Here is a 26227-nt window from a genome sequence, read left to right on the forward strand (position 1 = left end):
TCTCATTGGTGTCTGCTGACATCGCCAGATCCCGTTGTCAGCTGGTCCGCTGATCCTCAGCACGCTCACTTCAGGACAGGATCAGACCAAGGAAAGGATTATCATGCTGAGCTCTTCTCTTTGTTACAGGCTTTCCAGGCAGCCTGCTACCCTTCCCCCAGCCCATCAAATATTCTCCCTGGTGCTTACCTTTCTGCTGGGATCCTCCAATGGCCCCGCCCTGTCCTGACCATTTGTATTCCTAGTTGCTCCTCATAGTTCAGAGAGCAGCACCTTGGGGATCCATCCAGAGGCTGAGATAATAGAATTGGGCATGCTTATCAAACAGGATTTTCTGATTAGACACAGGGAGGGCACATGACATGCAAGAAGGCTTCTCTCTGTCAAGGAGTAGTTACAGCAGATGGCTAGAGATCTCCTGCGAGGAAAGCAAAGGCTATGGAGGATTGATGATTCCTTGAGCTGGTGTGCCAGTAGCCCCACTGCAGTGGCCTGTGAGAGTCCACGCTGCCCCTCTTTTTATGCCAGCCCTCTTTTCTAGACGAGCCTCAGATCTGTACACGGACAAGCACAGAGTGCAGTCATAAGGGTCTGTCAAAATCAGGGAGCTGATTGCTAATACTGCGTAAAAAGCAAGGAATTCAGCAGAGCTGTTAGCAGCTGAGCACTTTGGAAAATCGGGCTGCTAGTTTTGGAGCTTGTTGGTGTTTTTAGGGACTTCACTTTATTTTGAGGGTTTTAAAAAATTGTGATCCAGATTGTCACAAAATCTTTGTCCAAAAAATCTTTTTGAGTGGCTGTTTCATGCCAAAATTCTGAAACTCCTTTTATTAATCTTAATTCAGAATTTGTCTAACCAGCACTGGAACATTTTTCTCCATAAGAATACTCCAGTTGCTGCCCATTCTACCATTCTGAATGCCCAGGCTGATGTAAAAATAAACACTTTGAGAAAGATTCCTCTCTTTCTTCTGTAAGCTCTCCAGCATTTTTATCTCCTGTCATTTCAGGCCATGTGCAGGATGTGTTGCTTATTATGGATGTGTACAAACTAGCCCTAAACTTCAAGCTCTCTCGACTGGAACAGCTCTGCCTGCAATATATTGAAGCATCCGTAGATCTGCAGAATGTGCTCATCGTGTGTGAAAATGCTAACAAGCTTCAGCTGGATCAGCTAAAGGTAATCACATCCTGCATACAAAGTAACTGATAAGGAATTTTTTAAAATAAAATTTATGCAATTAATATTTTGGAAAAGCTATCAGCTTTTGCAAATCCAGTTCTTTCCTGTAATTACAGTTGCTTGAGTATATGTTCATGTGGATTGTCCTGCAGTTGCTCATGGTTATTATGTAGGGTTTTTTCACTAAATGTTTGATATTTTTGTGTATCTGCCCTGTAGGATGTAAAGGGCAGAGTGACTTTGGCTCTTCATCAATTCACTCTTGCTGCAGCAAGATGGAACCAGTGCATTTTGTAGTCCCACTGTTTTATGCAGAGACTGCAAACAGGTTCCTTGACCTGGTCTGATGAAAATAACGAAATTCGGTTCTCACGCCTTTGATCTGAAAAGCAAAATGGTGTCTGCGACTCTCTGTTTCTTTGTAGTGGGTCAAGGGCTTTTACGCATTTGCCAAAAGTCATGATAGAGTTGATAGCCCCAGGCTTCAGACCATGATTTGCTGTGATGGTCTGGTTCCCACCAACAGTGGCCAGAGCCAATTCTGCTTGAAGCAGCTCCCCCACCCAAGTGCAGGAGTCAGTGCTAGATCACAGAATGCCTATTGGAGCAGCCTGTGCACGTCCATTGGCCACGCTGCAGCGCTGATGGTTGCAGTCAGAGTGAGGCTAGAGAAACCAGTATGCCCCAGCACTTCTTCAGGCACTCTGTGCAATGGATTTGGGTAAAGAAAAGGCATCCAGGAGGGCAGCAGCAGAGTCAGCAGCAAGTCTGTAAATGCTGGCACAGCCTTGGGTGCACAGGACTGTGATTCCATTAGCTGCCCAGAAGCTCAAGCAAGTATCTCAGCATTGGTGGATCTAGTGCCAGTAATTTCAGATTAGCCAACTCCTCCGCCTGCCTTAACTACCAGCAGGGTGACAGGGGCTCTTCCACGCAACTCCATGTGGTCAGGATCACCTTGGGTTGGCATCCTGTCTTCTTAAGTGCGCGTTAGTCCTCATGCGTAGGTGCCATCTGCAGAAGGCTGCTCTTCCTGGCATCCTAGTCATTGTTTAAAATGTTTTACAGATGGGTCCTTGACACATCACTTTGGATCCCAGGTGAAATAACTTGGCAGAAAATGGACAAGAATAATTATTCTTTGGGTGAATTTTGTACTCACCTTATGGTGAGCTGGTATAGATGATATTTTTTGCTTATTCAAGTGTCCTGAGGGAAAGCCTTGGTTCACAGTGGCAAATGAAGTGCTTTTTTGTCCCTTTAGCTGTTTAGCATTAGGTCTAGTTCATTTTTCACCTTTCCACCACTTCAATTTTTCTATCATACAGAAACCTACAAGAGCCCTTTCAGACTGCTTGCAACCTTTACAGCAAAGGTTACAGCAAAATCCACACAAGGAAATCCTACAAACTGTTTGTACCCTTAATGGAGAGTGTTAAGAGTTAAGATCTCTTCATGCTTCTAATTAACTTTTGATATCTAATTGTATAAAGAATTATTTTGAGATAGCAGTCAATCTTCGTTCACTCCATGAAGTTTTTGGTGTCTCCTGACATTGCCATTTTGGAAAGCTTCAGAGAAGGTAGATGGGAGACAATTAATCTTTTCCTTGTTATTATTTCTTAGTCAGGTTTTTCTAGATGCTTAGAATTGTCCTGAATTTCCTGTTCAAGTAGGAGCCTAAACAGTCACTTAGTAAGGAGGTCACTGTTCCATAATACCAGCTGCAGGATCCATGTGTGGAGGGTCATAAGAAAAGGATGTCTGTTTCAGTGTGACATGGTAACAGTGTGATGCTGTAGGATGACTTCATAAAGTGTAATTTTTTTATTAATACTGTTTTCTTTTTAAGGAGCATTGCCTGAACTTTGTGGTGAAGGAATCACATTTTAATCAGGTAATAATGATGAAGGAATTTGAGCATCTTTCTTCATCCCTCATAGTGGAGATTGTACGGAGAAAACAGCAACCTCCTGTTCGAACACATTCCGATCAGCCACTTGACATCGGTAACTTTTATGCTTTATAAAGTAATTAGTTGTACTGGTTTTGCATTGCTAATAGTTTGTTTAGTGTAGGAAACAGCCTAGGAAGTAGACCAGTGCAGACCACCGATTCTCCAGCTGGTGTAACTGTGCTTCGCCTGTTTCCAAGACTCAGACAGGGCATGCCGGTTCTTTTTCCAGTGAGCTTCAATCAGAACAGTATCCCCGTCGAAATACATGAAAGGTCTTGTTAAATTTAGTCATTTTCTTCTTGCAATAAAATATCCTGATTCTATTCTGAGAGAGATGAGGCAGGAGGTGCAGAAGGGTGTAAAGAATGATTCAAAGAAGAGGCAGTGGACGTTCAGTTTAAGTGGACTGCAAGGTAACAAAGCTGAGGAGGGAGTTGGCTTGCCCATAGGTTTTAACCAAAGAGGAGCAGGAGTAAGGAAGAAGATCTTGTGAGTAAGCCGCTGCTGGCAAGGCTGACCTCAGCTGCAGAGGGGAAGGAATAGAAGATAGGGAGGCAGGGAAGAGGAGACTGAGAAGATAAATAACCTGCGCTAATGGTCATGTCTTTCATTTTCATTCTGTGAGTGTGCTGGAAGAAGATTTGATATACAATTCTATTATGGAATTCATCAAGGACTGATTTGGGACTAGTCTTATTCAAGATTTTATCATCCTAACACACAAAAAATGTAACAGTGAAGTTCACTGAGGCCACAAAGTTCAGAGGCGTTGGCAGTGTTGATTTGGAATACTGCACAAAAATGACTGGGGACTGGAGAGAAAGATGGGGAAGCCAGTCCTGGAAGGTCAAGTAGAAAGCCTTTGGCTGGCATCTTTCCCAGGGAGAAGAGGGATACGCCATTGAGGAAGATGGCATAGCCAGCTTCTATATCCGGAGCTGGAACAGTGTGAGACACCCAAACGTCAAAAAGTTGAAAGATAAACTTTGAAAATATGAGTGAATTTGGATCAGACTTGAATGTGCTCTGTTTCTCAGTTTCTGTGTATTTTCAAAGGTTTGTTAAAATGTTGGTTAAAAGAAGCCTTTATTGAGGATGTGGGAAAGCTTTTTCATTAAGATACAAAATTTTGTATCCCTGGTGGTTGGAAATTAATAAAAAGAGTGGGAGAAGATCAGATTTCTTTATCTATAGAGAAGACCTTTCAATGTGGCTACTGCTGGCATTTGCTGTCAGCAGTTTGAAAGCAGAGCAGAGTTTGAAAGTGAGGTTTGTTTCTGGGATGGACAGTAGGTACTGGACTGTGATGGGGAAGGATGAAGCTCATTTTGCTCTAAGGTTGTGAGGAGGGGCCACCCTCAAACTCACCCCACAGGTCCCAAGGGAAAGAGGGGCTGGAGCTATGGCTTGGCCCTATATTAGTTTGGCCCTATACCTGGTCACCTGTAACTTACCATTTCTTTAACTGTTTCATTATGTTAACTTTCAGGAACATCTTTAATTCAAGACATGAAGGCTTACCTAGAAGGAGCCGGGACTGAATTCTGTGATATCATCCTTCTCTTAGACGGCCACCCACGGCCAGCCCATAAAGCAATCCTAGCTGCCCGCTCCAGGTGAGTCATTGTTTACTAAAACTATAATAAATACTGTATGTGTGAAATGCAGTCTGTGAGTCCTCTTGCCTTTTTTAGATGACAGGGAGGAACTTTGTTTCTGCATAAAGTGTAAGATACAGCTTTGCTCAATGAGTGTAATAGACCTTTAAGCAACAGTGATTAAATATTTTTTTTTTTCAATTTGATACCCAGCAAGGAAAGATAGGAAGAAATTAAAACTGTGGAGATTCTCTAGAGGATGTGTAAAAAGCTGCATTGCAAGGCAAAGAATCTGTAAAATCATAGGAAGGGGAAAAGGGTGTACAGCATAGGTGGGTTCAGTGCAGTTGAAAGCAACAGGTGTCCTCTGAGGTGAGAAAGTCTTCGGATAGTGAGTGTGTGTTTTGAATGATGTGAAACTTGAATCTCTCTCTACCTTGCTGATACTTAAGACTGGATATGAATAAGCACAACACAAAATGGTGTGTCATGGAGAGTAGATTGTTCCCATACTTTGTTGCAGGGGCAAGTAGTTCACCCTTCTGAAGATGGTACTGTTCTCCCTCCTCAGTATATGGGTGCAGCGTGTTTGTCCCTTGCTTCTGTGTTCTGTGTACCTGCACCTTTTATGTCCTGCCAAACATTAAGTGTTTGCATAAAATTTCTATTTCAAATACTGTCACAGTTTTTGCCCAATCCCAGTAATAATATTCAGCATTAGTTACCGTGGTATTCTACCAGCAGCATTTCATAGCTCTTAAAACAACCCTGCATGATTGGCAGCCTGGAGATACCAAGGAAATTCATAATGCTTTAAGCTCTCTACTGGGTCTTATGCAAATTAGGTGAAAATCAAAGCACCGTGTGTCCTAATTTTCAAGAAACACACAAATTTCAGGTAGTGCTGATGGAAATTAGGGGGATTATATTTGGAGTTCTCTCACAGGCAGAATGAACACAGGCACATATATGAAACAATAATTTAGCGGTGTTTTTGCCAAGGTTGTCACCTGAATTTGCTTCTTTGGAAGCTGGCCTTTGAACAATACTGGGTTAAACCATCTGTCTGCAGAATGTTACATCGGTTTTATTTCCTTTTCCAGTTACTTTGAAGCCATGTTCCGTTCTTTCATGCCAGAAGATGGGCAAGTGAACATTTCTATAGGTGAAATGGTTCCCAGCAAGCAAGCATTTGAATCTATGCTTAGATATATTTATTATGGAGAAGTAAACATGCCTCCTGAAGACTCCCTGTATCCTTAAATCTGAAATAATTGAAGTATCTGTCTAGTACAGCAGCTTACCTTCCTTTTGCTCTAGGTTGCCAGGGCCAGCCTGGGAGGATTGTTTGTCCAGGGCTGCATTAACAGGTACTGCATTTTAACTTCTGTTGCTGAAGTTACCCTGCCCTGGTGAGGCTGCATCTGCAGTGCTGGGTCCGGTGCTGGGCTCCTCGGTTCAGGAGGAGCTGGGAACTGCTGGAGAGGGGCCAGCAGAGGCTACAAAGCCGATGAGGGGGCTGGAGCATCTCCCTTGTGAGGACAGGCTGCGAGAGCTGGGGCTGTTCAGCCTGGAGAAGACTGAGAGGGATCTTATCGACGTCTACAAAGAGCTTAAGGGCCAGTGTCAGGAGGACGGGGCCAGGCTCTTTTCAGTGGTGCCCAGGGACAGGGGCAACGGGCACAAACTGACACACAAGAAGTCTGAATTTCCTCTGAAGACGAGGAAAAACTTCTTTCCTTTGCAGGTGACACAGCACTGGGACAGGCCGCCCAGAGGGGCTGTGCAGGCTCCTTCTCTGGAGACATTCCAAACCTGCTGGACATCACTCTGTGCAGCCTGCTCAAGGACAACCTGCTTTAGCGGGGGGTTGGACTAGATGATCTCTCCCGAGACCCCTTCCGACCCGGACCAGTCTGGGATTCTGTGATTTGTGTTCGCAGTCAGTGCTGTTACCTTTGCTTTATGGTTTTTTCCCTTAACGAGATTAATAGCTACCTCTTTGCTGCACCTTACTATTACGGCTTCTCCAACAACAGACTACAAGCCTATTGTAAGCAGAATCTAGAAATGAATGTCACAGTGGAGAATGTACTCCAGGTAATTGTCCCCAAGCATCTTTAATTAGTCGCTTGACTTAGGTACAGGAAAGCCAAAGAGTCTAGTCAAGTGGGTGCCCCCAGCACCAGGTTCACTGAGTTACTTCCAAACTGGCATCCACTGAGACTGCATAAACCCTGCTGATGACAGTGGCCCTGCGTGGTTAATGCATGTGTAGGAGTGTGACCTTCAGCAGCGCTTTTCCTTACCTGCTTTCTGTGTCACTAGTGCTCCTGTGCTGAAGTGTTTGCTCAGCTGGCCAACAGCATGTTCCTTTTGAGCTCCTCATCCCCATTGTAGACCAGTGTTTCTAACTGTCTTTTTAAATGTGCCATGTGCTCAGCACTTAGCTCCAAACCCTTTTTCGGTAGACATCTGTACCAGGACAAATGGGGATGTGCAGGTAACATTAGTCTTGTTTTATCAGTAATGCTGATAGGACCTGGCAATGAAGTTTAAGCTAGCAAAAAATACTCTGTGATAAGAAAGCCTAAAATGCCATCTATTAGGTAGGCAGACCAATCCCTCAGCAACACGAGCAGAATCAATTCCAGCATTAACTGCTTTTGGCTCTTGCCAGTCTCAGCTGGGGCACGTGAGGGAACCCGGCTCTGAAACAGATCTGCAGTTTCCTACTGATTATCTCCTGAGGACTCCATATGTTTTAAATCCAAAGCTTATTTTTTGATAGTTCAAAAAAGATTCAGGTTTGTCATGAAAAATTGAGATGTTTCCCTAGCTCAGAGGAATTACCTCCCCTGAGTGAGAACAGTGTTTGTGCGCTGCACATCTGAGCTATGCAGAAAGAAAATCACATTCTTGCTTTTGCTCTAGATTTTAGAGGCAGCTGACAAAACCCAAGCCCTGGACATGAAGAGGCACTGCCTGCACATAATTGTTCACCAGTTCACCAAGGTTGGTTGCATCTTTTCTGGGGCTTTTGAGAGCTGCTGTCCTCTGTCGCTGTGTTGGTAAAAGATGCATTAATGTAGGAATCTGTCTCATTCTTTCTCGTCTGAGACAGCTGAGAGCTGGCTGCATGTTACTGACACTGGCAAATCTGCTAGGCATACTTTTCACACCGAAAATAAATGAAAGACTAGAACAGCCTAGTTTGGAAGCGTGAAGACCTTCCAAAACAGAAGTTACCCAGAATTGCTTCCATTTGCACTTATTCCAGCTGTTAATTTTGTGCCATGCCATCGTTGGGTTCTCATGTATATAGCAAGATAAGTTTGTTATGTATTGAGGGCACAGATCACACTTTCTCTAGCAGTCATGAGTGTGCTGTTCATATTTCTCTTGAACTATTCTCTTTCATAGACGTTATGTTGTCATGTGCTCAAAAGGTGAATTACCATATTGTGGCTGGGCTTTCTGTAATTTCCATGTTTTGATACGTAGGATTTTGCATTAGTGATAGGAAAGGTCAAGAGCCTGATGTGCTGGTATTCCTGTCCTCACTCAAGAGAGTAAGGGTATTGTCATTTAGTTGTTCCTGTGATATATGATCCCTCCATGAGAGTTCCCCAGCATGGCACCAGCTCATTGCACAACTTACTAGCATTGTTGAAATCGGTAGGTAAATCACAGGAATTGGAATTTCTGGACGCTACGTACTTGCTGTTAATAATTCTGTAGTTCGTACTCAGGTAGCTCACACTATTTTGTGTATCTAAACTCACGGTCCCTCCCGTTGCTGCCCATAGAGAAGGAAAGCGCTGCTAAGTCCCATTTGTATCTAGAGGTGAGACAGAGGGAGGTGTTCAGGCTCTATTAAATGCCTGAGTTCCCAAGCATAATGTGTTTTGCATTCAGAAGTAACTGAAGATACATCAAAAGCTTTGAGAGTGGAGCCAGCATGCAGGAGTCATGCTTCTGGTGGAGAGTCCCCAGCGTGAGGTTACAGCCTCTGCCTTCATTTTATTTTTTTTTTTCTGGCCTTGCGGATCCTGCAGAGCGACCCATCGTCAGCAGGGGACAGAGAGTGGTCCCACCGTGGGTTACAGCATAGCCTGGCAGCTGGGACAGCTCCTGGGGTTTGAGGTCAATGCATTACAGTCCCCGAGAGCAGATAGTCTGGTCTCAACTTCCCAGTGGAGACCACAGGAAGACAAACAGTTTGGCACGTTTCTCACCAGAACGTATAGGGGGGAGATGAATATTGCAACATTTCAGAAAAAGAGATTTGAACTGAAGGGTATTACTCAATTGTACTCCACTAACCAGAATATGTGGAACGTTTTATATTTAAACTGTTGACTGTTAGAACAGTTTCCATCAAAATGTGGCTGGAAAACTGTCAAGCAGATGTGAACGAAGAAATCTTAATTATGCAATGTTTTTCTTCGGTCTGAGAGGCTTCAGTGTGTGATTTTTGGCCCAGCACTGGGTGGCTCTATGTGTGGCTGGGCACGAATGCTTGCCATTCTCCCTCTCTGCAAGCCACAGGCTCTGAAGGGTGATTTGTTCTAGCTGTGCAAGCCTGGTGGGTCACCAAGGCTTAGGCAGGCTGGGTGTACGGCTGTTGGGATCTCCTGTTCTTCCAGCTTGATTAATGCTGATCTTGATTTGGACTGTTAAGTTTTCCCCGCAATAAGAACGTGAACTGAAGAGCTGTTCCCACAGGTTCACTTAGTTTGGACAACGTGTTTTTAGGCTCTTGTGTGTCAGTGTTGTGCAAAAGCCCTAATAAAACTGTTGTTCTGAAGTGTTTGAACTGACACCCTGCTCTGTTCTCTGCAGTGCGTGCCTCAGTGCAGGGGCAGGATTCCCAGCGGTGTTACGGGGCTCTCTCCCTCCCAGTCCTCACAGACCCGTATTTTGGGGTTATTACTTCAAGCATGTGTCCTGAGCTCTTTCTGAAAGCATACTCAGCCATTTCCTTCCTGGATTTCAAAAGATGCTCAGGACATTGTTATTCTTTATCACAGTCAAGCTTCTTAAGAGTGAGGTGATAATCTTTTATTGGATCAGTTAACACAGGCTGGGTAAGGCTTTTAGGCAGAGGCTGCCTTCAAGGCTGGGCATGCGTGTTAATAAAGCTAGGAGGGAATACTGGCTCATTACTAGAGGTTGTGGAGAAGGAAGGAATGTGTGGAGCTCCTTTTTGATAACAGTTGAGCTTCTGAACAGTCTAAGAGCATAAAGTTCGTTGCAGGTTCCCAAATATCTGATGTGGTGAAGGTTTTTGTTGGCTAGTGCTCCAGTGACCCACTTTGACTGCAGGAGGCATGCCAGCAAAGCCACCGTGGACACTGAGCACGAGCTGTCCTTAGGAGCATGCAGGAGTGGAGAGATCAGGTCCTAAGTCATGTTCTTAGTAGAAACAGACTTCAAAGTTCAGGGTTGTGCTGGAGCCCAGCTTTGCTTTTAGCAGAGTGCTTAGCTGGCATCCATTAGCAGTAGAGTTGTCAATATAAACAGTAATTACACTGCTTTCTCAGAGAGGCGGTGCTGGAGTCAGCATTTCTGCTCTTCTCCATCCCCATCCCCTCCATGCAGCACTCGAAATCGGGTTATGGGCGCAGGAGGTCATGACTGGAGCCCCTGCAGGCCATTCTCTGCAGCCCAGCTCCACGACTGCGATTTCAGGCAGTTTGCGCCCAGCCTTTGACTTGCCTGACCTGCCTGTTTCACGCAGGATGGCAGGGGTAAAATGGGGATACGTCAGCTATGATGGGGAGGGGTTTAATTTCTTTGTTTTTTTTCTGTTCTGTTTTTCTTTTCCTTGAAGGTCTCCAAGTTGCCAAATCTCCGCTCCCTAAGTCAGCTGCTCCTCCTTGACATCATAGAGTCGTTAGCTAACCACATATCAGACAAGCAGTGTGCAGAGCTGGGCTCAGACATATGACATGCTTTGGTAATCAAACTTCTCATTTGCTCCTCCAAAAAAACTAGCACTTTACAGCTGATGCTTTTTTACCATTCCATACTGAGCTGCTCAGAGCGTCTGCACAATATAGCAGGAGGCCCAGAGGAGCACGGACAGCTGACTTGCTCTGCCGTGGATTTGCTTGGTTTGTACCTTTGTGGAGAAGGGTTTGGTCTCTGTTACGCAAATGTAAAATTGAAACCATTACAGGAATGAATTTATTCTGTGTGGGTTTGGGAGTAACTTAAGTTCAGAATCAAGCCCATTATTACTTTTATACTGTAAAATAAAGCAGTCATGAGTAAGAGAGTCATTAATACTTTGAAACACAATATTTAAACAACTTCAGCTGACACAGCCAGGGGCTGTAAGGGGAAGTCAGTTACAACAAAACTGGAAACAGACTGTGGTGTTTGCAGTGAGGCTGATCACTGGACCAGAATGTAGTGACTTTTCAGAGACTCTTTGCGGTGTGGATTAAAAAGATACCTTTTTGCAGCTGCCTAGATTGGTGGACTGCAGGAAGTCCAGACCTGTGTTCTGCAGCAGGTCAGACTAGAAGGTTACAGGAGTCCTTTCTGCCCATCAGATCCATTAATCCTGCCTCGCTAAGCCATTCTAAATCAATTTATTAATAAAGAGTTAACATCATCTCCTGGCATTTCATGATTGACTTGGCTTTCATTTTGGAAAAAATTAAGCAAAAAGATCTCTGAGCTTGATGAAGGTCACTTTGTTAAAAATAAGTGTGCTACATCTTGTTACTAATTTTATGCTGAAGTGTCTTCGTTAGTCATTGCCTTTGCAGGGAAGTGGATAAAGGCAGAGTGCCCTTCCCAGCCAGTTCAGAAGCAGCTGCTGTTCCCTCCCGGTGGCAGCCCCGCAGCTCCCTGCCATGCTGGATGCTTCCCACACTGCAGAGGGGAGAGGAGCTTCACCTCTCCCTGGCTGCTGCACGGTGCAGCTTGGTTGGGGCGTGTTGGAGATCAGCTGGTGTCACGGTGGCAGAACAGCTCCCCAGCGCTGCCGGGAGCCACCAGCACAGCCCAGAGGGAGTGAGTGGCACAGAAGCTGGGAGCCAAACTCTTGTCCTGCCTTAAGCTGCACCAGCTCACAGAGGTGATGCAGAAGGCGGCGCTGATGTGGTGCTGCTCTGCTTGGCTGTTTGGAATGGCAAGAGCTGGCTTGAGCAGGAGCCGTGGAAGGTCCCTCCCGCCCCTGTGTTTCCACCCTTGCAGCCATGTTTAATTGGGGCCAGTAAGTGTCCCCAGTGTGGTGTGAGTTGTGAGCTCCTGTTCAGCACCCTGTAGCGTGACATGCCCGTGCCTGCGTTGGTGTGCTGCAGTCTCTGTGCAGTGGAGAATGTGTCGTGTCAGTTGATCCAAGCAAAGTGCTTTAGGGACCACTGATCTGTCTCCCAGCTGATGGCTTGCTCAGGTGAGTCAGACCAGAGGTGGCAGATGCATCTGAGAGCCAAGGGCTCATTTTCACGTGGAGGGATTATTTCCAGATGCCTCATAGGTAATGAAGTCTCTTATCAGGGGTTATCAGCCTGCATGTCCCCTGGGAACACAGATCATCTGCAAATGGAGAAAGGTTGTACACTACAACCTGTAAGAATACTGCAAGTTATTTTCAGCCATGCTGACTCCACTAGAGGACACCCATTTCCCAAACGTGCAGCCTTGTTCCCTCAGTAAGGAACAACGCGCTGATTCCACCCATGCCATAACCCTTTGGGTCTGTTTTCTCAAACTGTTTGGGGTTTGGATCTTACTCCTGAGCCCGTCTGGGAGGAAATGCGCAGCCTCTGCACCCCCCGAGCCGGGGCACTGCGGCCATCTTCACCTTGCAGGGGTTTTGGCGTAGCTGTGGCTCTAGTGACTGGGGTGCTTAGTCAGTTGCATCCGTGGGATTTATCGTCTGAAAAAACCGCGGGCCGTGGCACCGTTACGTCATTGTTGTGATTTGCCTCTGGGCCGCTGTTGTGCAGGGTGCTGGGGTCGTGCGCTACTCCGAGGGCAGCTGGGGACCTGCCCGGTGCCTGTGGCCAGAGCTGTGCCCCCCGCAGCCGGGAGCGCGGCAGCCAGTCCCCCCACAGCTTGGCCCTGCGGGGCCGGGCCGCGTCTCGGGAGAAGTGCCAGGGCTGCTGGGGGAAACGGGCCGACTGTCCTGTGGGGGCAGGTGGGCACCCGGCGCCGCCAGCCCGGGTGTCCGAAGGGGTCTGGGGATGGGTGCGCTCATCGCGCCTCGGCGGGCCACGCCAGCAGCTCCCCGGGGTTACTGGTGTTAGTGCAGCCTTGGGGCAGTTTTGTACAGGAATTTCGGGGAGTGTGCTCATACGCCTGCGTTTGGTGAGGAGTAAGTGACAGTACGGCTGTGCAGCTTTGTCTTGCAGTCTCTGCCATAGTAGGTCGTGCTGGCTCTTCAAAGCCCTGGAGTCGTGCTTTACTCGCGCCACTGTCCGCACTGGGATTTATGCTGCGAGGGAGGTAAGCGTGTGGCACCGCCTCTGTGTGCACCCGCGTCCCCCACCCCAGAGTGAGCCCCAGTGCGACGGGGGCAGACGTGTCGTCGTGTGAAGAGGGAAGAGGTGCGCTCCCCAACTTGCCCCCTGCCTCCTGCAGCACCCAGGGGTGCTGAGGCTGTGTGGGACCTGTGACAGTGTGGCAGGCGCCGGGCAGGATGGGTGCGGGTTGGGGCCGTGGGTGGGGCCAGCGCCAGGCCCCTTCACCTGGGGGGACCGGCGAGGTCCCCTCCCGCCCCAGCCCCGTTCCCGGGCGGCGGGAGCAGGGAGTCACGCTAAGGCTGCCCGTGGGTTGCTGGGAATGGGAAAAGCACAACAAGAGACATTAAAAATTCCCCATGTTTAATGAGGTGTGCAGCGAGGGAGCGCAGCCCGGCCGAGGGGAGCCCTGGCTGTGCTAAGCCTCTGCCCCCCCCAGCCCCAGGACCTTCCTGACATAGTTCTGGACGTTGACGTGGAGCTGCGGGGCCGTAGCGGAGAAGGTCTCCATGGCCAGGGCCCGCGCCGCCTCTGAGCCGCCCCACATGGCGCGGTAGAGGGGCAGGGTGTACTTCTGCTTGCCCTGCAGTGATGGAGCAGGGGGTTACACCCAGGACCCCCCCCCAGCCCCAGGCACAGCACCTCCAGCATCACCCTGCTGGGGGACAGGGTGAACAATGCCACCATGGGCAGCCCCTGGCACTGGGAGAGGGGAGCCCGTGACCCTGGAGGAGGAGGGGGCCCCGAGAAGCTCCTGAAGTCCCCACTGTCAGCACAGGCTGGGGGGGGAGGGCTTGGTGATTACTGGTGGGTGACAAACTGGCCACAAGTGCTCACAGCCCGGAGAGCTGGCCCTGTCCTGGGTGTCCCTGCCCAGGGCGGGGGGTGGGAACGGGCTGGTTGGTCTTTTAGGTCCCATCCAACCCAGACCGTTCGGTGGGGCTACCAAGAGACGAACCAGCCCCCGGCCCTCTGGCACAGGAGGTCCTGTGCCCCGAACCCATCCCGAACCAACCTGGCTGTGGAGGAAGTCCTTGACCTTGCTGTACTCGGCCTCCAGGTTGTTCTTGAGAACGATCTGGCACCAGCGGAGCCGCAGCTCGGCGTTCTGGGCCTTGGAGATCTTTGGGTACGCTGCGCTCAGCCTTTCCACGTTGCCTGCAAGATGGGGATGGTCACCATCCCCCAGGGGGCTCAACCTCCAGCTCCCAGCCCCTGCGCCGGGGGGGCCCTGCCAGCTCCTCCTGACTGCGCTGCAGCTCCTCGGGGATCCTGCCCTCCTCCAGCCAGACCTGCGTCCCCCGACCCTGCCAGCACCCCCAGCTCTGGGCGCGCCTGGGGCCAGGCAGCCCCCCAGAACCTCGTGCCCAGCTCAGGGCGCCAGCACAAAGGGTGGGCAGGTCCCTCAGCAGAGTGCAAGGAATGAGGAGGTGACACAGGGAGGTGACAACCCGGATGAGCCAGCCTGGGGACAGTAGGGCTCCTTCCTGCCACTGCACATGTCCCCATGCGCCTGGGGACACGCTTCCCCCTGCTGCACTGATCAAGGCTTCCAAGACACCAGGATCCACACTGCTGCACTGTGGCGGAGGTGGGCTGATGGCCACGCACCCATGTGTCCCACCAACGTGCCCTCAGATCCCCAGGCAGTGGGCTGGACCTGGACACATCACCCGGCACCTCCTGCAGGCACCAGGGCCCCGGGCATCCTGGCCCTCACCTTCTGGCAGGGGGGATTTCTGCAGGACCTGATCCAAGAAGTAGACCAGCTGGTATGTCCTCCAGGCCATGATGTCCACAGCTTCGATCGCCTCCATGTCCAAGCCATCAGCAGCCCAAAGCTCTGCCAGCTCATCCGCCGGCTTCATCAGCTGCTCCCCCGGCGAGAGGTCGGGCAGGTAGGGCGGCCAGCCCGGCGTGTTCAGCCAGCGGTCAAACTCGAAGCCTGTGGCAAGGAAAAGGGGGGAAGAGCTGGGACTGGTTTTCTGAACCCCACACCAGGTGCTGCTGCCCATACATCCCACCGCCTCCTCCGAGGGTGTCCCCAGCACCCCAGCTTGGGGATGGTGACAAGCAGAACTAATGGGGTAAGGCCGTTGAGCCACCCTGGGCTCGGTGTGTGCTTGTGCAGCAACAGCCCTGCCACCAGCACGGAAAGCTCCTGCCAAGCCTGGATCTCCGCAGCCAGGCCGCACCAAGCCTGGGGCGCAGGCTCAGCCTGATCCCAGCACTCGCCAGCGGTTCCGCCGGCAAACATCAGAGACTCGCTGGGAAACGGCACCCGAGCGCGAAGCATGGGCTGGATTTGTGCAGGGGAAAAAATCATCAGTCTGAGCAGGTGAGCACCCAAGCCCAGGTTAGTGCCTGATGCTGGGCCAGCCGGTGCTGAGCCCCTGCTGCTGTAGCCGAGGCGAGCGGTGGTGGCAGTGTCTCCAGGAAAACGCACAAACCAGCATGCACAGGGTCTGCGGGGGACGGGGACAGCTCCGGTGCCCATGGGCGTCTGGTTTGCAAAGCGACACCCTGTGCCCTGGCCAGGAGGGCGCCGTGCTGACCTGGGGTGGAGTCCACGCCTTTCTCCTTCAGCTCCGGGAAATACTCCAGGAAGAAACCCAGGGCATCATCGGATGTGATGCTCTGGAACTTGAACCGGTTCACATAGGCCTGCAGGGACGGCCAGGGCGTGTTGACACGTGCCCACCCCGGCAGTGCTGCCCGGCCCTCCCCATGCTCCATCTCACAGGATGCTGCTGAGCCCCCACCAGCCCCCTGCATCCCCTGGACACCTCCGAGTGCTGCCACCGCCTGCTGCCAGCACTGGCCGAGCTCTGTGTCCTGCTTTCAGCTGGGATACAGCAAATTCTCTTCAGTATCCAGTGCAGTGCCGTGTTTTGGGGTTGGTGTGAGAACAACGTTGGTAACTCACTGATGTTTTCAGTTGTTGCTAAGTAATCTTTATATTCACTCAGAGACTTTTCCATTTCTCAGGCCCTGCCAGCAGGAAGGCTGGTGGGGCAGAAGAAACTGAGCGGGGCCACAGCCAGGACAGCTGCCCCGAACTAGCCAGAGGGATGTTCCATACCACAGGACATCACGCTGGGCGTATGAACTGGAGGGAGTTGGCCGGGGCCAGCGGATCACTGGCCGTCAGTCAGCAGAGGGTGAGCAACTGTACTGTGCATCACTTTGTTTCTGTTCTCCCTTCTCTTCAGATTTTGTTCCTCTCCCCTTTTCCCTCCTTTTCATTATAATGGTTTAACTACTATTATTATTATTATTATATATGTGTTATTATTAGTAGTAGTGGTATTTGGTTTATTTTATTACAACTATTAAATTGTTCTTATCTCAATCCTTGAGTTTTACATTCCTTCCTGATTCTCCTCCCCCTCCCTCGGGGTAGGGGGGTGACAAGCAGCTGCACGGGACTCAGTTACCAGCTGGGGTTAAACCATGACACTGCCCTCATCTCATTCCCCCCAGGACCCCATTTCCCATCTCTTCCTCTCCTGAGCCACCCTGCTCAGCCCGTCCTTCCCAGGGTCCCGCTGCGCTCCAGCCTCCCACCGCAGGCACCTGCACCCCACAGCTCCTCGCACCAACCTGGAGGAAGGCGTCAAACTTGCTCTGGTCCCCCACGAGATGGGCCAAGTAGCTCACGAAGCAGTACCCCTTCTCGTAGGGCGTTTCGTTGTACGTGTCATCTGGATTGACACCTAGAAAAAGGGAAAACCCTCAGGAATTGGCTGTGCATCTGCAAAACAAACCAGCTCCCATGTGTGCCCAGATTTCTGCTTTCCGTGCCAGCTGCAAGCCTGGTGCATCCCTCCTGGAGCCATCGCCTCGCTCGGGTCCCACCACCAGTGCCAGTTTTATTGCAAGCCATGAAACACCTCAGTGGCAGGGCTTCCTCCCCCCAGCACCACACCTCACCCCCCCCCCGCTCCCCCCCAGCCAGCTGCGGGAGGACAGGGACACCCCACGGACCTGGCTCGATGACCACCCGCAGCTTGTTGAGCGGATGGTCCTCCCCGGTGCTGTCCATGTGCTGGCGCAGGAGGGCCCTTCCCGTCGCAGCCTCCAGGCAGGTGTACGCCAGACCTGGGCAGAGACAACCAGGAGGCATTCAGAGACCCCCAGCAGACCCCTGCATGCCTCGGGCACACTGATGTGCTGCAGGAGGGAAACAGCATTAGTGTATGAGCTGGGAGAGGAGAAAACCGATAACCAAGGCATTGGGGTGGTAGAAGTGCAAAGAGGCACGACAACCCAGCTCTCAGCAGGAGGTTTTTAGAGCCATTTAAGTTTATCTGACAACAGGAACCGATGCCGGGAGTGCCGGAGCTGCTGGATGCGCCTGCGTGTCCAGGGGGAGCTCAGGGCAGCTGGTATCAGCTCCACCAGGGAGCTGCGGGAGCAAGAGGACGGTGAGGGTGGGCAGGATCGCAGCGCCCACGGCCCTGGCAGGGCTGCAGGGGCTCCTTCCATGTCAGAGCACGGGGGGGGGGGGTGGCTGCTGACACCAAACCCCTGGGGTGTCGCAGGCTGCTGCTCCTCCCCTCTTCCGAGGTGCAGCACAGGCTCCATCCCTGCAAGCAGCGCGCGGAGGGATGCGCTGAGCTGCAGCACGTGGAGCCCGGACCCATGCGGGTCCCGCTGCGACAGCACGGCTGCACGCGGGGACTCGGCAACCCGCAGCCAGGCAAGGCCACGCACCATAGACCTCGGTGGAAATGCGCCGCTGGGCGTACATGGTGAAGCCCTCATTGAGCCAAAACTCGCCCCAGGTGGCGTTGGTGACCAAGTTGCCAAACCAGCTGTGGGAGATCTCGTGGATGATGACGTCCGCCAAGGAGCGGTCCCCGGCCAGCAGGCAGGGTGTCACAAAGGTGAGGCAGGGATTCTCCATCCCGCCAAAGGGGAAGGAGGGCGGCATGAACAGGACGTCGTACCTGCCGGGGAAGCACAGACACTTGGGTCAGAGCCACCTCCGGCCCTGGATGCGACTGGGGACGGGGGGGGGGGCTCCCTCCCCAGCCCTGGAGAACCAGGTCTGCCAGGGCCAGGAGGCCATACCTGCCCCACACATAAGGCCCAAAGAGCTTCTCCCCAACTGCCAGGAACTCCTCAATCACCCCACTGTACTCCGTCTTCGCAGCCTCGATCAGGCAGGGCTCGGCCCAGACACGGCTCCTGGCCAAGTGGCAAAAGAGGAACTTTTAACCGCGAGCAGACTTTCACCCTATTGCTCCACCAGACAAAACCTGCACACATTTATACTGCACACACAGCAAAATAAAAGCCTGCTGATAAAGGAAGCTGATGAGGCTGACAGTGCAAACTGCTGTAATTTCTTCCCTTGTCCAAATGTCAAAGGGCTTTTATATGGCTGCTGTGACAGCTGGGAGCCCAAGCACACCAGCGGCCTTGGGAAGGGACGCGGGACCCTCCATGAATGGGGACCCGCTGCTTTCATTCACGTGCACGGGGGTAAAACGAGCAGAGCCAGGGACACCCTCGAAGGCGAGGGGACCTAGCATGGAGGCTGCTCCTCTCTCAAGAGCGAGAACCCTCACCCCGCAGGGCCCGCAGCCTGACGAGCAGCGCCACGCGCACAGCAGGCACAGGACTGACCAGGTCACGCCTACGGCAGCATCCCTGCACTGCCTGCTCTCCAGAGACCGCGGAGCAGGGAGAGGCAGCAGGTAGCTGTCACAGGGCCGCACAGCAACAGAACTTCACCGTGTGGCTCCCACAGCCAGGCCTTAACGCTCAGGTCTCCTCCAGAGCCACTTACCTTGGGCCAACTTCAGCAGACACGATGTCCCCGACAGCCAGAGCGATCAGGTAGGAGGGGATCGGATGGGACATCTTGAAGACGAAGGTGTTATCCTCCTGCTTCTCCCAGCTTGTGGCACTCATCACAGCCGTGAAACCCTCGGGGACCTGGACACATAGATAAAAACATCTATTAGACCCATACCGTATGGAGCGGGACATCAGTTAACCCAGCCAGGGACGCCGCAATGTCTGATGGTGAACAAGTCCCAGCGCGCTGAAGGTGGCCAGGTCCGTGGGCACTGCAGGTTTTGGGGCGCAGAGCAGTAAAGCCCCAAGCTCCAGCACGGGATCACAGCCACATCCCTGTGACAGCGTCACTCAGCACTTGGGCTCAGACATCAGCTGGGTGCAACACCGGGACAGCCGGAGCTGCGTGCGAGATAAACGCTGGAGTCACAGGTGCTGGAAGGGCAGAGGACGCAGGCCCTTCAGACGCTGGCTCTCCTCCCGTTTCTTACACAACTTGTTTTTCCCATTCTCAATCCAAAGTAGAACCTGCAGCCGACCCAGTGGCCGGGGCCAAGCCCTGGGAGGCTGATCCAGTCTCTCCTCTTCCGAACACGGGGCAAGCCCCTGCGGTGCCGTGGGGAGGACGGGTCTCTTGGCACAGAGCATCACTCCGGGGCTGTACAACAGCCGAGCCCCGTGCTCGCCCTTTGGCGAGGGCACTGTGCCGAAACTTTGAAGGGTGGAAGTCGGAGCAAGAGGCAAAATAATCAGATACATTCCGGCCTCACCAGCTGATGCCACTACGTGCCATCGGCACTGGCTTGGTGTCACAGCGACATGCAGCTTCCCTCGCCCGTGGCCAGCCAGCATGCTGGGGCAGCCCAGTGCCGGTGCCGCCGCATGCCTGCCTGCACACACGCAAGAGGGAATCTGGATTATTTATCCCGTTTCTGTACAAAACCTGGGGACCAGCGGCTGTTTCTTCCATCCTGGAAGCTCATCAGCCCCGGCACCACCGCCAGGACCCAGCACAGCCCAGTGTCACCCACACCCACCGGCTGTGGCCCCCCAGACTCAGCTCGTCCCAGTTGCCCTCCTGCTGATACACACACCAAGAGCATCTCGCTGCCCTCAGCCGCCACGGGGCAAACCCGGGGTTTTCTCCGGTAACTGGAGGAATTACTCAGAGAAACGCAGCAGCAGGAGCAGAGCGGGGAGGTTCACACGATGCGCTGATCCCGACAGTTAGCCAGTATTTTGGCCTCAAGCACCGAGTATTTCGGCCACCTCCCACGGGGAGAGAAGAGCCTTCAGCGGTGCCGGCACGTGCTCCGGGCTCACAAGCCAGCGTGGGGCTGGGGAGCAGCCAGGGCCACCGTGGCAGGCTGCTGGCACCCGTCTGGAGGCGAACGTACAAACAGGAGCACAAATGAATTATTTCTGGGTGCCTTCGCTGCCGGGGGCCCGTGGTGGAGGATTTGAGGTGAGCATGACGAGGATCGCCTCCGATGTGCTGGTGTCGTGGGCCCGGGTGGCATCACTGCCGCGACGCCCAATGTTTTGGGACACCCTGGGAGGGACCCGGTGGGTTTCGCTGCCGCTGGGCGCGGGGGGCCGGGGGCACCGCTTACCTTCACGGTGGCCGAGTAGGTGCATTTGACGGCGGGGGTGTCGAAGCCGGGGAAGAAGGACCTGTTGAGGACGGCCTGGCCCTGCGTGTACATGAAGGGCTTCCGCCTGCCCGCCGTCTGCTCGGGGGCCAGCCAGCACACCTGCGGGGGGGGGGCGGTCAGGCGGCCGCCCCCCGCGCCTGGCGGAGCCGCGAGGGGGCTCCTCCCGGGGGAGGGTGGGTGCGACCCCCCGCCTCGCTCACCCCGGGCCCCCCGCCCGCCTCGTATTCGATCTCGAGGGCGACGCGCTGCCCGGCGGGGGGGGCGCTCGGCAGGGCGACGTGCAGGGCGCTGCCGTAGCTGGCGAAGGGGCGGCTCTCCACCGGCACCGGCTGCGGGCCGCGGCCCGGGGGGGCGCCGGGGGGCGGCAGGAGCACGGCGCGGCGCACGGCCAAGCTGGGGTGCGCGTCCAGCCGCAGCGGCCCCGGCCCCGCGCCCCCGGCCCGCGGCTCCAGCTCCAGCCGCGCCGCCCCCCGCAGCCGCCCCGCGCCCCCCGCCCCGAAGGCCACGTGCAGGTCCAGGTGCAGGTGCCGCAGCGCCCAGAGCGCCGCGCTGCTGGCCGAGCCCGCGTCCGCCGCCATGCCGGGCCGAGCCGGGCCGCCCGGGCTGAGCTGGGCTGCGCCGGGCCGAGCGGTGCCGGGCTGAGCCGCGCCGGGCCGCCCGGGCTGAGCTGGGCTGCGCCGGGCCGAGCGGTGCCGGGCTGAGCCGCGCCGGGCCGAGCCGGGCTGGGCCGGGCTGAGCTGGGCTGCGCCGGGCCGAGCGGTGCCGGGCTGAGCTGGGCTGCGCCGGGCCGAGCGGTGCCGGGCTGTTCCGAGCCGGGCCGGGCTGAGCTGGGCTGCGCCGGGCTGAGCCGCGCCGGGCCAGGCCGGGCCGCGCCGTGCCGGAAGGGGCAGGCCGGGGCCGGGGCCGGGGCCGGGGCCGGGGCCGGGCACAGGGACAGGGACAGGGCGGGGCGAGGGGCGGTGGCGGGCGGGCCCCGGGGCGGGATCCCTGGGGCGGGGGGGGTCCCTGGGGAAGCCCAGCGGGATCCCTGGGAGGGTCCACGCCGAGATCCATAGGGAGGGGATCCGCGGGTGGGTCTATAAGGGGTCCGGAGAGAGATCCGTGATGGGGGTCCATGGAGAGGGATCCGTCGGAGGAATCCACGGGCCGGGGGGGGTCCGGGGGCTCCGGGGCGCCCTCGGCTCCGGCTTCGCCCCCGTCTCCGGGCGCCGCGCCGGGGCGGCAGCGGGGGGGCTGAAGGCGGGCGGGGCCGGCCCGCGGGGAGCGGGGGGCAGGGGCGGGCACCCCCGGGCGGCGGGGCCGGGCAGGGGCCTGCGTGACTCCTCCCCGGGGCGGCCCGGCCCTGCGCGGGGTCCCGCGGCCGCTCTGCCGGGCTGACACCGGCGGCGGCACCGGGCGCTGCCCGCGGCGGGGCGGGACGGGACGGGACGGGGCGCAGCGAGCGGTGAGTGCCGCGCCGGCCGCCTGGCTCTGCCCCGGGGGCACGGCGGGGGGGACGCCCCGAGGGGGACCGGGGAGACACGGGGGGCACCCCGCCGGGGACATGGGGTGATGGAGGGCACCCCGGTGGGGACCGGGGAGACACGGGGGGCAACCTGCTGGGGACGGCAGATGATGGGGGGCACCCCCGTGCGGACCGAGGTGATGGGGCCACCCTGAGGGGACCAGCGGTGACACGGGGGATGCCCTGGCAGGGACTGGGGTGACAGGCAGCGGCTCCGGGGGCTGTCACTGCCTGACACTGGCGGCAGCCCCCCGCGTCCCCTCCCCTGTGCCCCCCAATGTCCCCACCTCTCCGCCGGGGCCCCGTTTCAGCAGTGGGAGCCCCAGCACGGGCAGCCCCAGCACGGGCAGCCCCAAGAGCAGCCTGGCCCGGCCAGTTCCCGTGTCCCAGAGCCCCTCGTGTCCCCCAGACACCCCCGGTCCCGGCCCCGGCAGAGGGGGTCTGTGGGGAGCCGCTGCGGTGCTGGGGCCGGTGCCGGTGCTGCCTGCTGCTGCCTTGCCTCCCCGAACCGGCCCCGGCGAGGACCGCAGCGCCAGCGAAGGGCGATGGGGGAAACTGAGGCAGGGGGGCTGCCCGAAGGGGTGGCGGCTCTCCAGAGAGCTGGCCTGTGCTGCTGCCCCACATCTCCTCTCTGCAGGCAGCACGGGTTGGTGCCAGCAGCTTGTGGTGTCTGCCCTCATTTCGGGTACGGGAAGGTGCTCCCTGGATGGCTGCTCCCTGGATGGTGCCCAGGGCCGTGCAGCTCCAGATGTTCCATGTCCCCATGCTGGCGTGGGGTCAGCAAGGAGGGCAGTGGAGACTTGGGCTTTTTTGAAGTGCTGGTTTCACCAGTAGTGAAGGGGCTTGGGAGCCCGATGGCTTCTCCCTGCTGGGTGCTCGGCCACCCTAGGGGTGCTCCACCACCCCGGAGATGCTCGGCCACCCCGAAGAACATCCGCAGGCCCCGTGTGGGATGGCTCCCGTGGAGCCGGTGGTGTCACAGCCCGGCTTTGCTCGGCACTGCAGCCAAACTGGGATGGCACAGGGGGAAATCTTAGAGGTGACTTCAGCATGGGCTGTGTCCCCCACGGGACATTAACGTGCCATCACCTCGTGGGAGGGCAGCAGTGAAGACCTGCAGTGTGCATGTGCTGGGGCTTCTGTTTCCCTGGGTTTCACCTAGGAAAAAAAACAACTGGGAGGAAAGCCAGAGAGCCTGGGTGTGCCGGGCTGCCGGTGCCACGGTGGTCCTGCTGGTGCCACGGCTGGCCCGCAGCGGTGAGCACGTGTCCCGCATGCCAGCAGGGTTTGCCCACAGTTGCTGGGGTGCTGCCTCTGCTCCCCAGGGCTTTGCCGTAACTGCTCATGCCGTCATTCCTGGTGCCAGCAAATGTCCAGGTGCTCCCAGGGGGGTCACAGGGATGGGGGGAGCCCCCTGCACCCCGTGACAGGATGTGTTGGTGTCTGTGTTGTTGCAAGGTGGGGTTAGACCCCCCCAGTTTTGCAGCCAGGGAAGCTGAGTCAGGAAATCCCGGCTGGCCTGGCCGGATCCTGGCTGAGTCATTTCTCAGGCGCTGAGTAACTGCCCATGCGGTGCTGGGGGGGTGCAGGGCTGCCTGCGGCCTCTCTGGTGGGCAGGAGCTGCCGGCACATGGCCCGTCCACTCCCCATGGCCCTGGCCTCATCCAGCTCACAGCCTGCGCCACCTCAGTGCCCTCCTCGCCCTGCCAGCCCTGTGCCTCAGCTCCCCCCACAGTGGCTTCCCGGGACCAGATGGGGCAAAATGCTCCTGGGCCATGGGCATGGGCTGGATCCAGCCCCACCACGTGTCCTGGGCACGGAACCGGCTCCTGGGGGGCCAGGGCAGGTCTGAACTGGGGGAAATGTGGTGGGATGGGGAGTGTGGGGCTGGGTGAGCCCTGGTGTTTGCTGGGAGAGGAAGGACGTCCCTGGGGCAGGATTTGGTCCCTGAGGCAGGATTTGGGCTGCCTGCTTCTGCCGAGGGATCTCCAGGCTGAGTCTTGGTGTGTGGGGAGAGGGATGGGGATGACGTCTGGGGTGGGATGGGAATGGGGACAGGGCTGGGGCTGGCAGGGGCTGGGGCAGGGCTCGGGGTGCAGGCAGGGATTCTGGGGGGCCATCAGGCCAGCCTCGCTGGCGGCAGGTTATAAATAACCCGCGAGACACGAGGTGTTTTCCTGCCCCTCCCCGGCCCGCTGCAGCCCCACGGACAGGAAAAAGGTGTTTCCTGCTGCGGCCGGGAGCGGGGCCGGGGGGGGCGCAGGGCCAGGCCACGGCAAGGGGTACGGGGGGGCAGGCGGCCCCCCCGGGCTGCTGCTTGGGGGGCAGCCGCTGAGCCGGGGGCTGGTGGGACCCCTGTCCCCGCTGGGGCTGCTGCAGCCCCCGGGCCCCAGCCCGGCTGCAGGACCCCTGGGCTGAGCCACCCACCAGCCACGTCCCTGCTTCCCGGCTGGACCAGGATCCGTGTGGAGCTGGGAGAGCTGGAGCTGGTGCTGTGGGGAGGAGGGTGCCTCGCCATGCCTGCGGCCCTCGCAGAACCACTCTTGCTCGCTGACCCACGGGGTGTCCCCTCACCTGCGCTCCCTCCCCTGGGAGGTCTCACACACTCCAGCACCAGCTAAGTGACCAGGGGACACCAACGTGGGATGGGGACACCAGCCTGGGATGGGAGCACTCAGCATCCGTTCCCACCACTGTGGTGACCCCACTTCACCATGCTGCTGGCAAATGGGTGACAGTCCCCTGTCACCTGGGTGGGGTGTCCCTTGGGTGGCAGCTGGGGACAGCACCCCCTGTCCTCCTGCAGCCCTTTGTACCTGGTGCAGGGGGGGAGACCAGGCAGTGCCAGGGATGGGTCCCCAGGGATGGGGCAGCTGGGACCATGCTGGCTCTGCCTGCCACCAGTGTGTCCCCAGGGAAACCCCAGCTCCTGTCACCAGCCTGTCCCTGCTGGGCAGGGTCAGCCCCCAGGCCGTAGCCAAGCCCAGAGCAGTGCCAGCCTCAGCAACACTCTGGGGAGCTGGGACCTGTCAGTCAGTGGCTGCAGGTGGTGACAAGGACGATGGGAGCACATGGGGAAACTGAGGCACGGGCTGCAGGAAAGTGGCAAACTGCCAACACCTGTGGGTCCTCCTCAAACCCTTCCAGGTGACAGATCAACCAGCAACTGGTCCCAGCTGGCTCCAGCATTTTTGCATTTGCCTCCACCCCGAGCCCTGCTCATTAACAAGTGAGCTCTAACAAGCTTTGCCTGGCCATGCTGCAGGGTCTGCGTGGTGTTATGGTCATTGGGCACAGCTGCTGGATTAACTGCCTGGATTAAAAGGTGTTGGGGGGGGGGGGGGGGGGGGGGCTGGAGGAGCCCTCAGCACTTGGCACCCACTGCCACTGGAAGTGACAATAATTGGAGAAAGCAGGATTTTCATTATCCAGGGGGAGAGGTCCTGGCTGAGTGGCGCAGAGCAGGTTTGGAGCTTTGCTCTGTCCCAGAGCGCTGGTGGGGATGGGAGGGGCAGCAGCTGGGGTGAAGCCACTTCTGGTTTAGGGACTTGGCATCCTGGCACCCTCTCACTGCCAGGATGTGGGAACTGGGCTCCGGAGGTCTCAGCTGTGCTGCAGGGAACAGGTTTGGGTGGGAGCCAGCGCCCGAGTTAAAGCCTCCCAGTATTTGCCTGGATTCCCTGGGTTCCCCCACTCTCACGGAGGAGCGGAGTGGGGAGCTGGAGGAACTGGGTTGTGCTCATCCCCCCATCCTCATCCTCAGCTCCCACTGGACATGGCCGCTGGGCCCATGCGGATGTGGCCAGGCAGCATCACCGCCAGCAGCGCAAACTCCCCCTGCTCAGGGCTGGGTGATAAGTCACGGCTTCTCCTTCGCCCCTTCCCCCTCTGGTACCCTGCCCCTTGCTCCACTGGGCTCTGTGCCCTCCCCCACTGCTGGCCCCTGGGGAGTTGGCTCCCCACGGGGGTGTCCATCTCAAGGGACACACACCGCAGGGTGGGCGAGGGGGAAGACAGGAGTGCTGCCATCCTCACATGGACT

At 56.0% G+C, this 26227-nt stretch overlaps 3 protein-coding genes across 4 annotated transcripts in view; 2 read left to right on the plus strand and 1 right to left on the minus strand.

Moving 5' to 3' along the window:
* The window catches only part of LZTR1 (leucine zipper like post translational regulator 1), a 34630-nt gene extending 23267 nt beyond the window's left edge, over positions 1 to 11363 (plus strand). For both annotated transcript variants that reach the window (XM_056362062.1, XM_056362063.1), the window contains 7 exons: positions 1011 to 1180; positions 3036 to 3192; positions 4630 to 4756; positions 5842 to 5991; positions 6733 to 6838; positions 7673 to 7753; positions 10575 to 11363. In XM_056362062.1, coding sequence (XP_056218037.1) covers positions 1011 to 1180; positions 3036 to 3192; positions 4630 to 4756; positions 5842 to 5991; positions 6733 to 6838; positions 7673 to 7753; positions 10575 to 10691 — 908 coding nt within the window. In that variant the 3' untranslated portion in view covers positions 10692 to 11363. The remainder of the gene's footprint in view (positions 1 to 1010; positions 1181 to 3035; positions 3193 to 4629; positions 4757 to 5841; positions 5992 to 6732; positions 6839 to 7672; positions 7754 to 10574) is intronic.
* Positions 11364 to 13564: 2201 nt separating this feature from the next.
* RNPEP (arginyl aminopeptidase) lies at positions 13565 to 21289 on the minus strand. Its single transcript, XM_056362064.1, has 11 exons — positions 20882 to 21289; positions 20640 to 20780; positions 19016 to 19164; positions 18295 to 18411; positions 17935 to 18170; positions 17206 to 17319; positions 16822 to 16934; positions 15774 to 15882; positions 14939 to 15163; positions 14234 to 14376; positions 13565 to 13801 (listed from the first exon to the last, which is right to left on the minus strand). The coding sequence occupies exons 1-11, from the start codon at positions 21257 to 21259 to the stop codon at positions 13637 to 13639; spliced, it is 1890 nt and encodes a 629-aa protein (XP_056218039.1). The 5' UTR covers positions 21260 to 21289; the 3' UTR covers positions 13565 to 13636.
* A 705-nt stretch (positions 21290 to 21994) lies between these two features.
* Positions 21995 to 26227, plus strand: part of NAV1 (neuron navigator 1) — a 76507-nt gene continuing 72274 nt past the window's right edge. Inside the window, 1 exon segment of the mRNA XM_056361728.1 lies at positions 21995 to 22125. The gene's annotated coding sequence lies outside the window, so the exon portion shown is untranslated.

This window comes from Falco biarmicus, chromosome 16 (genome assembly GCF_023638135.1).
Source record: "Falco biarmicus isolate bFalBia1 chromosome 16, bFalBia1.pri, whole genome shotgun sequence".
In the NCBI taxonomy this organism is placed as follows: Eukaryota; Metazoa; Chordata; class Aves; order Falconiformes; family Falconidae; genus Falco; species Falco biarmicus.

Coding starts and splice junctions, on each gene's coding strand:
- RNPEP (XM_056362064.1), bottom strand. CDS start 21,259: ATGGCGGCGGACGCGGGCTCGGCCAGCAGCGCGGCGCTCTGGGCGCTG. Junction 18,412..19,015: donor TCTGCTGAAGTTGGCCCAAG/GTAAGTGGCTCT, acceptor CCACTTGGCCAG/GAGCCGTGTCTGGGCCGAGC. Junction 15,883..16,821: donor AGTTTGACGCCTTCCTCCAG/GTTGGTGCGAGG, acceptor CCGTCCCTGCAG/GCCTATGTGAACCGGTTCAA.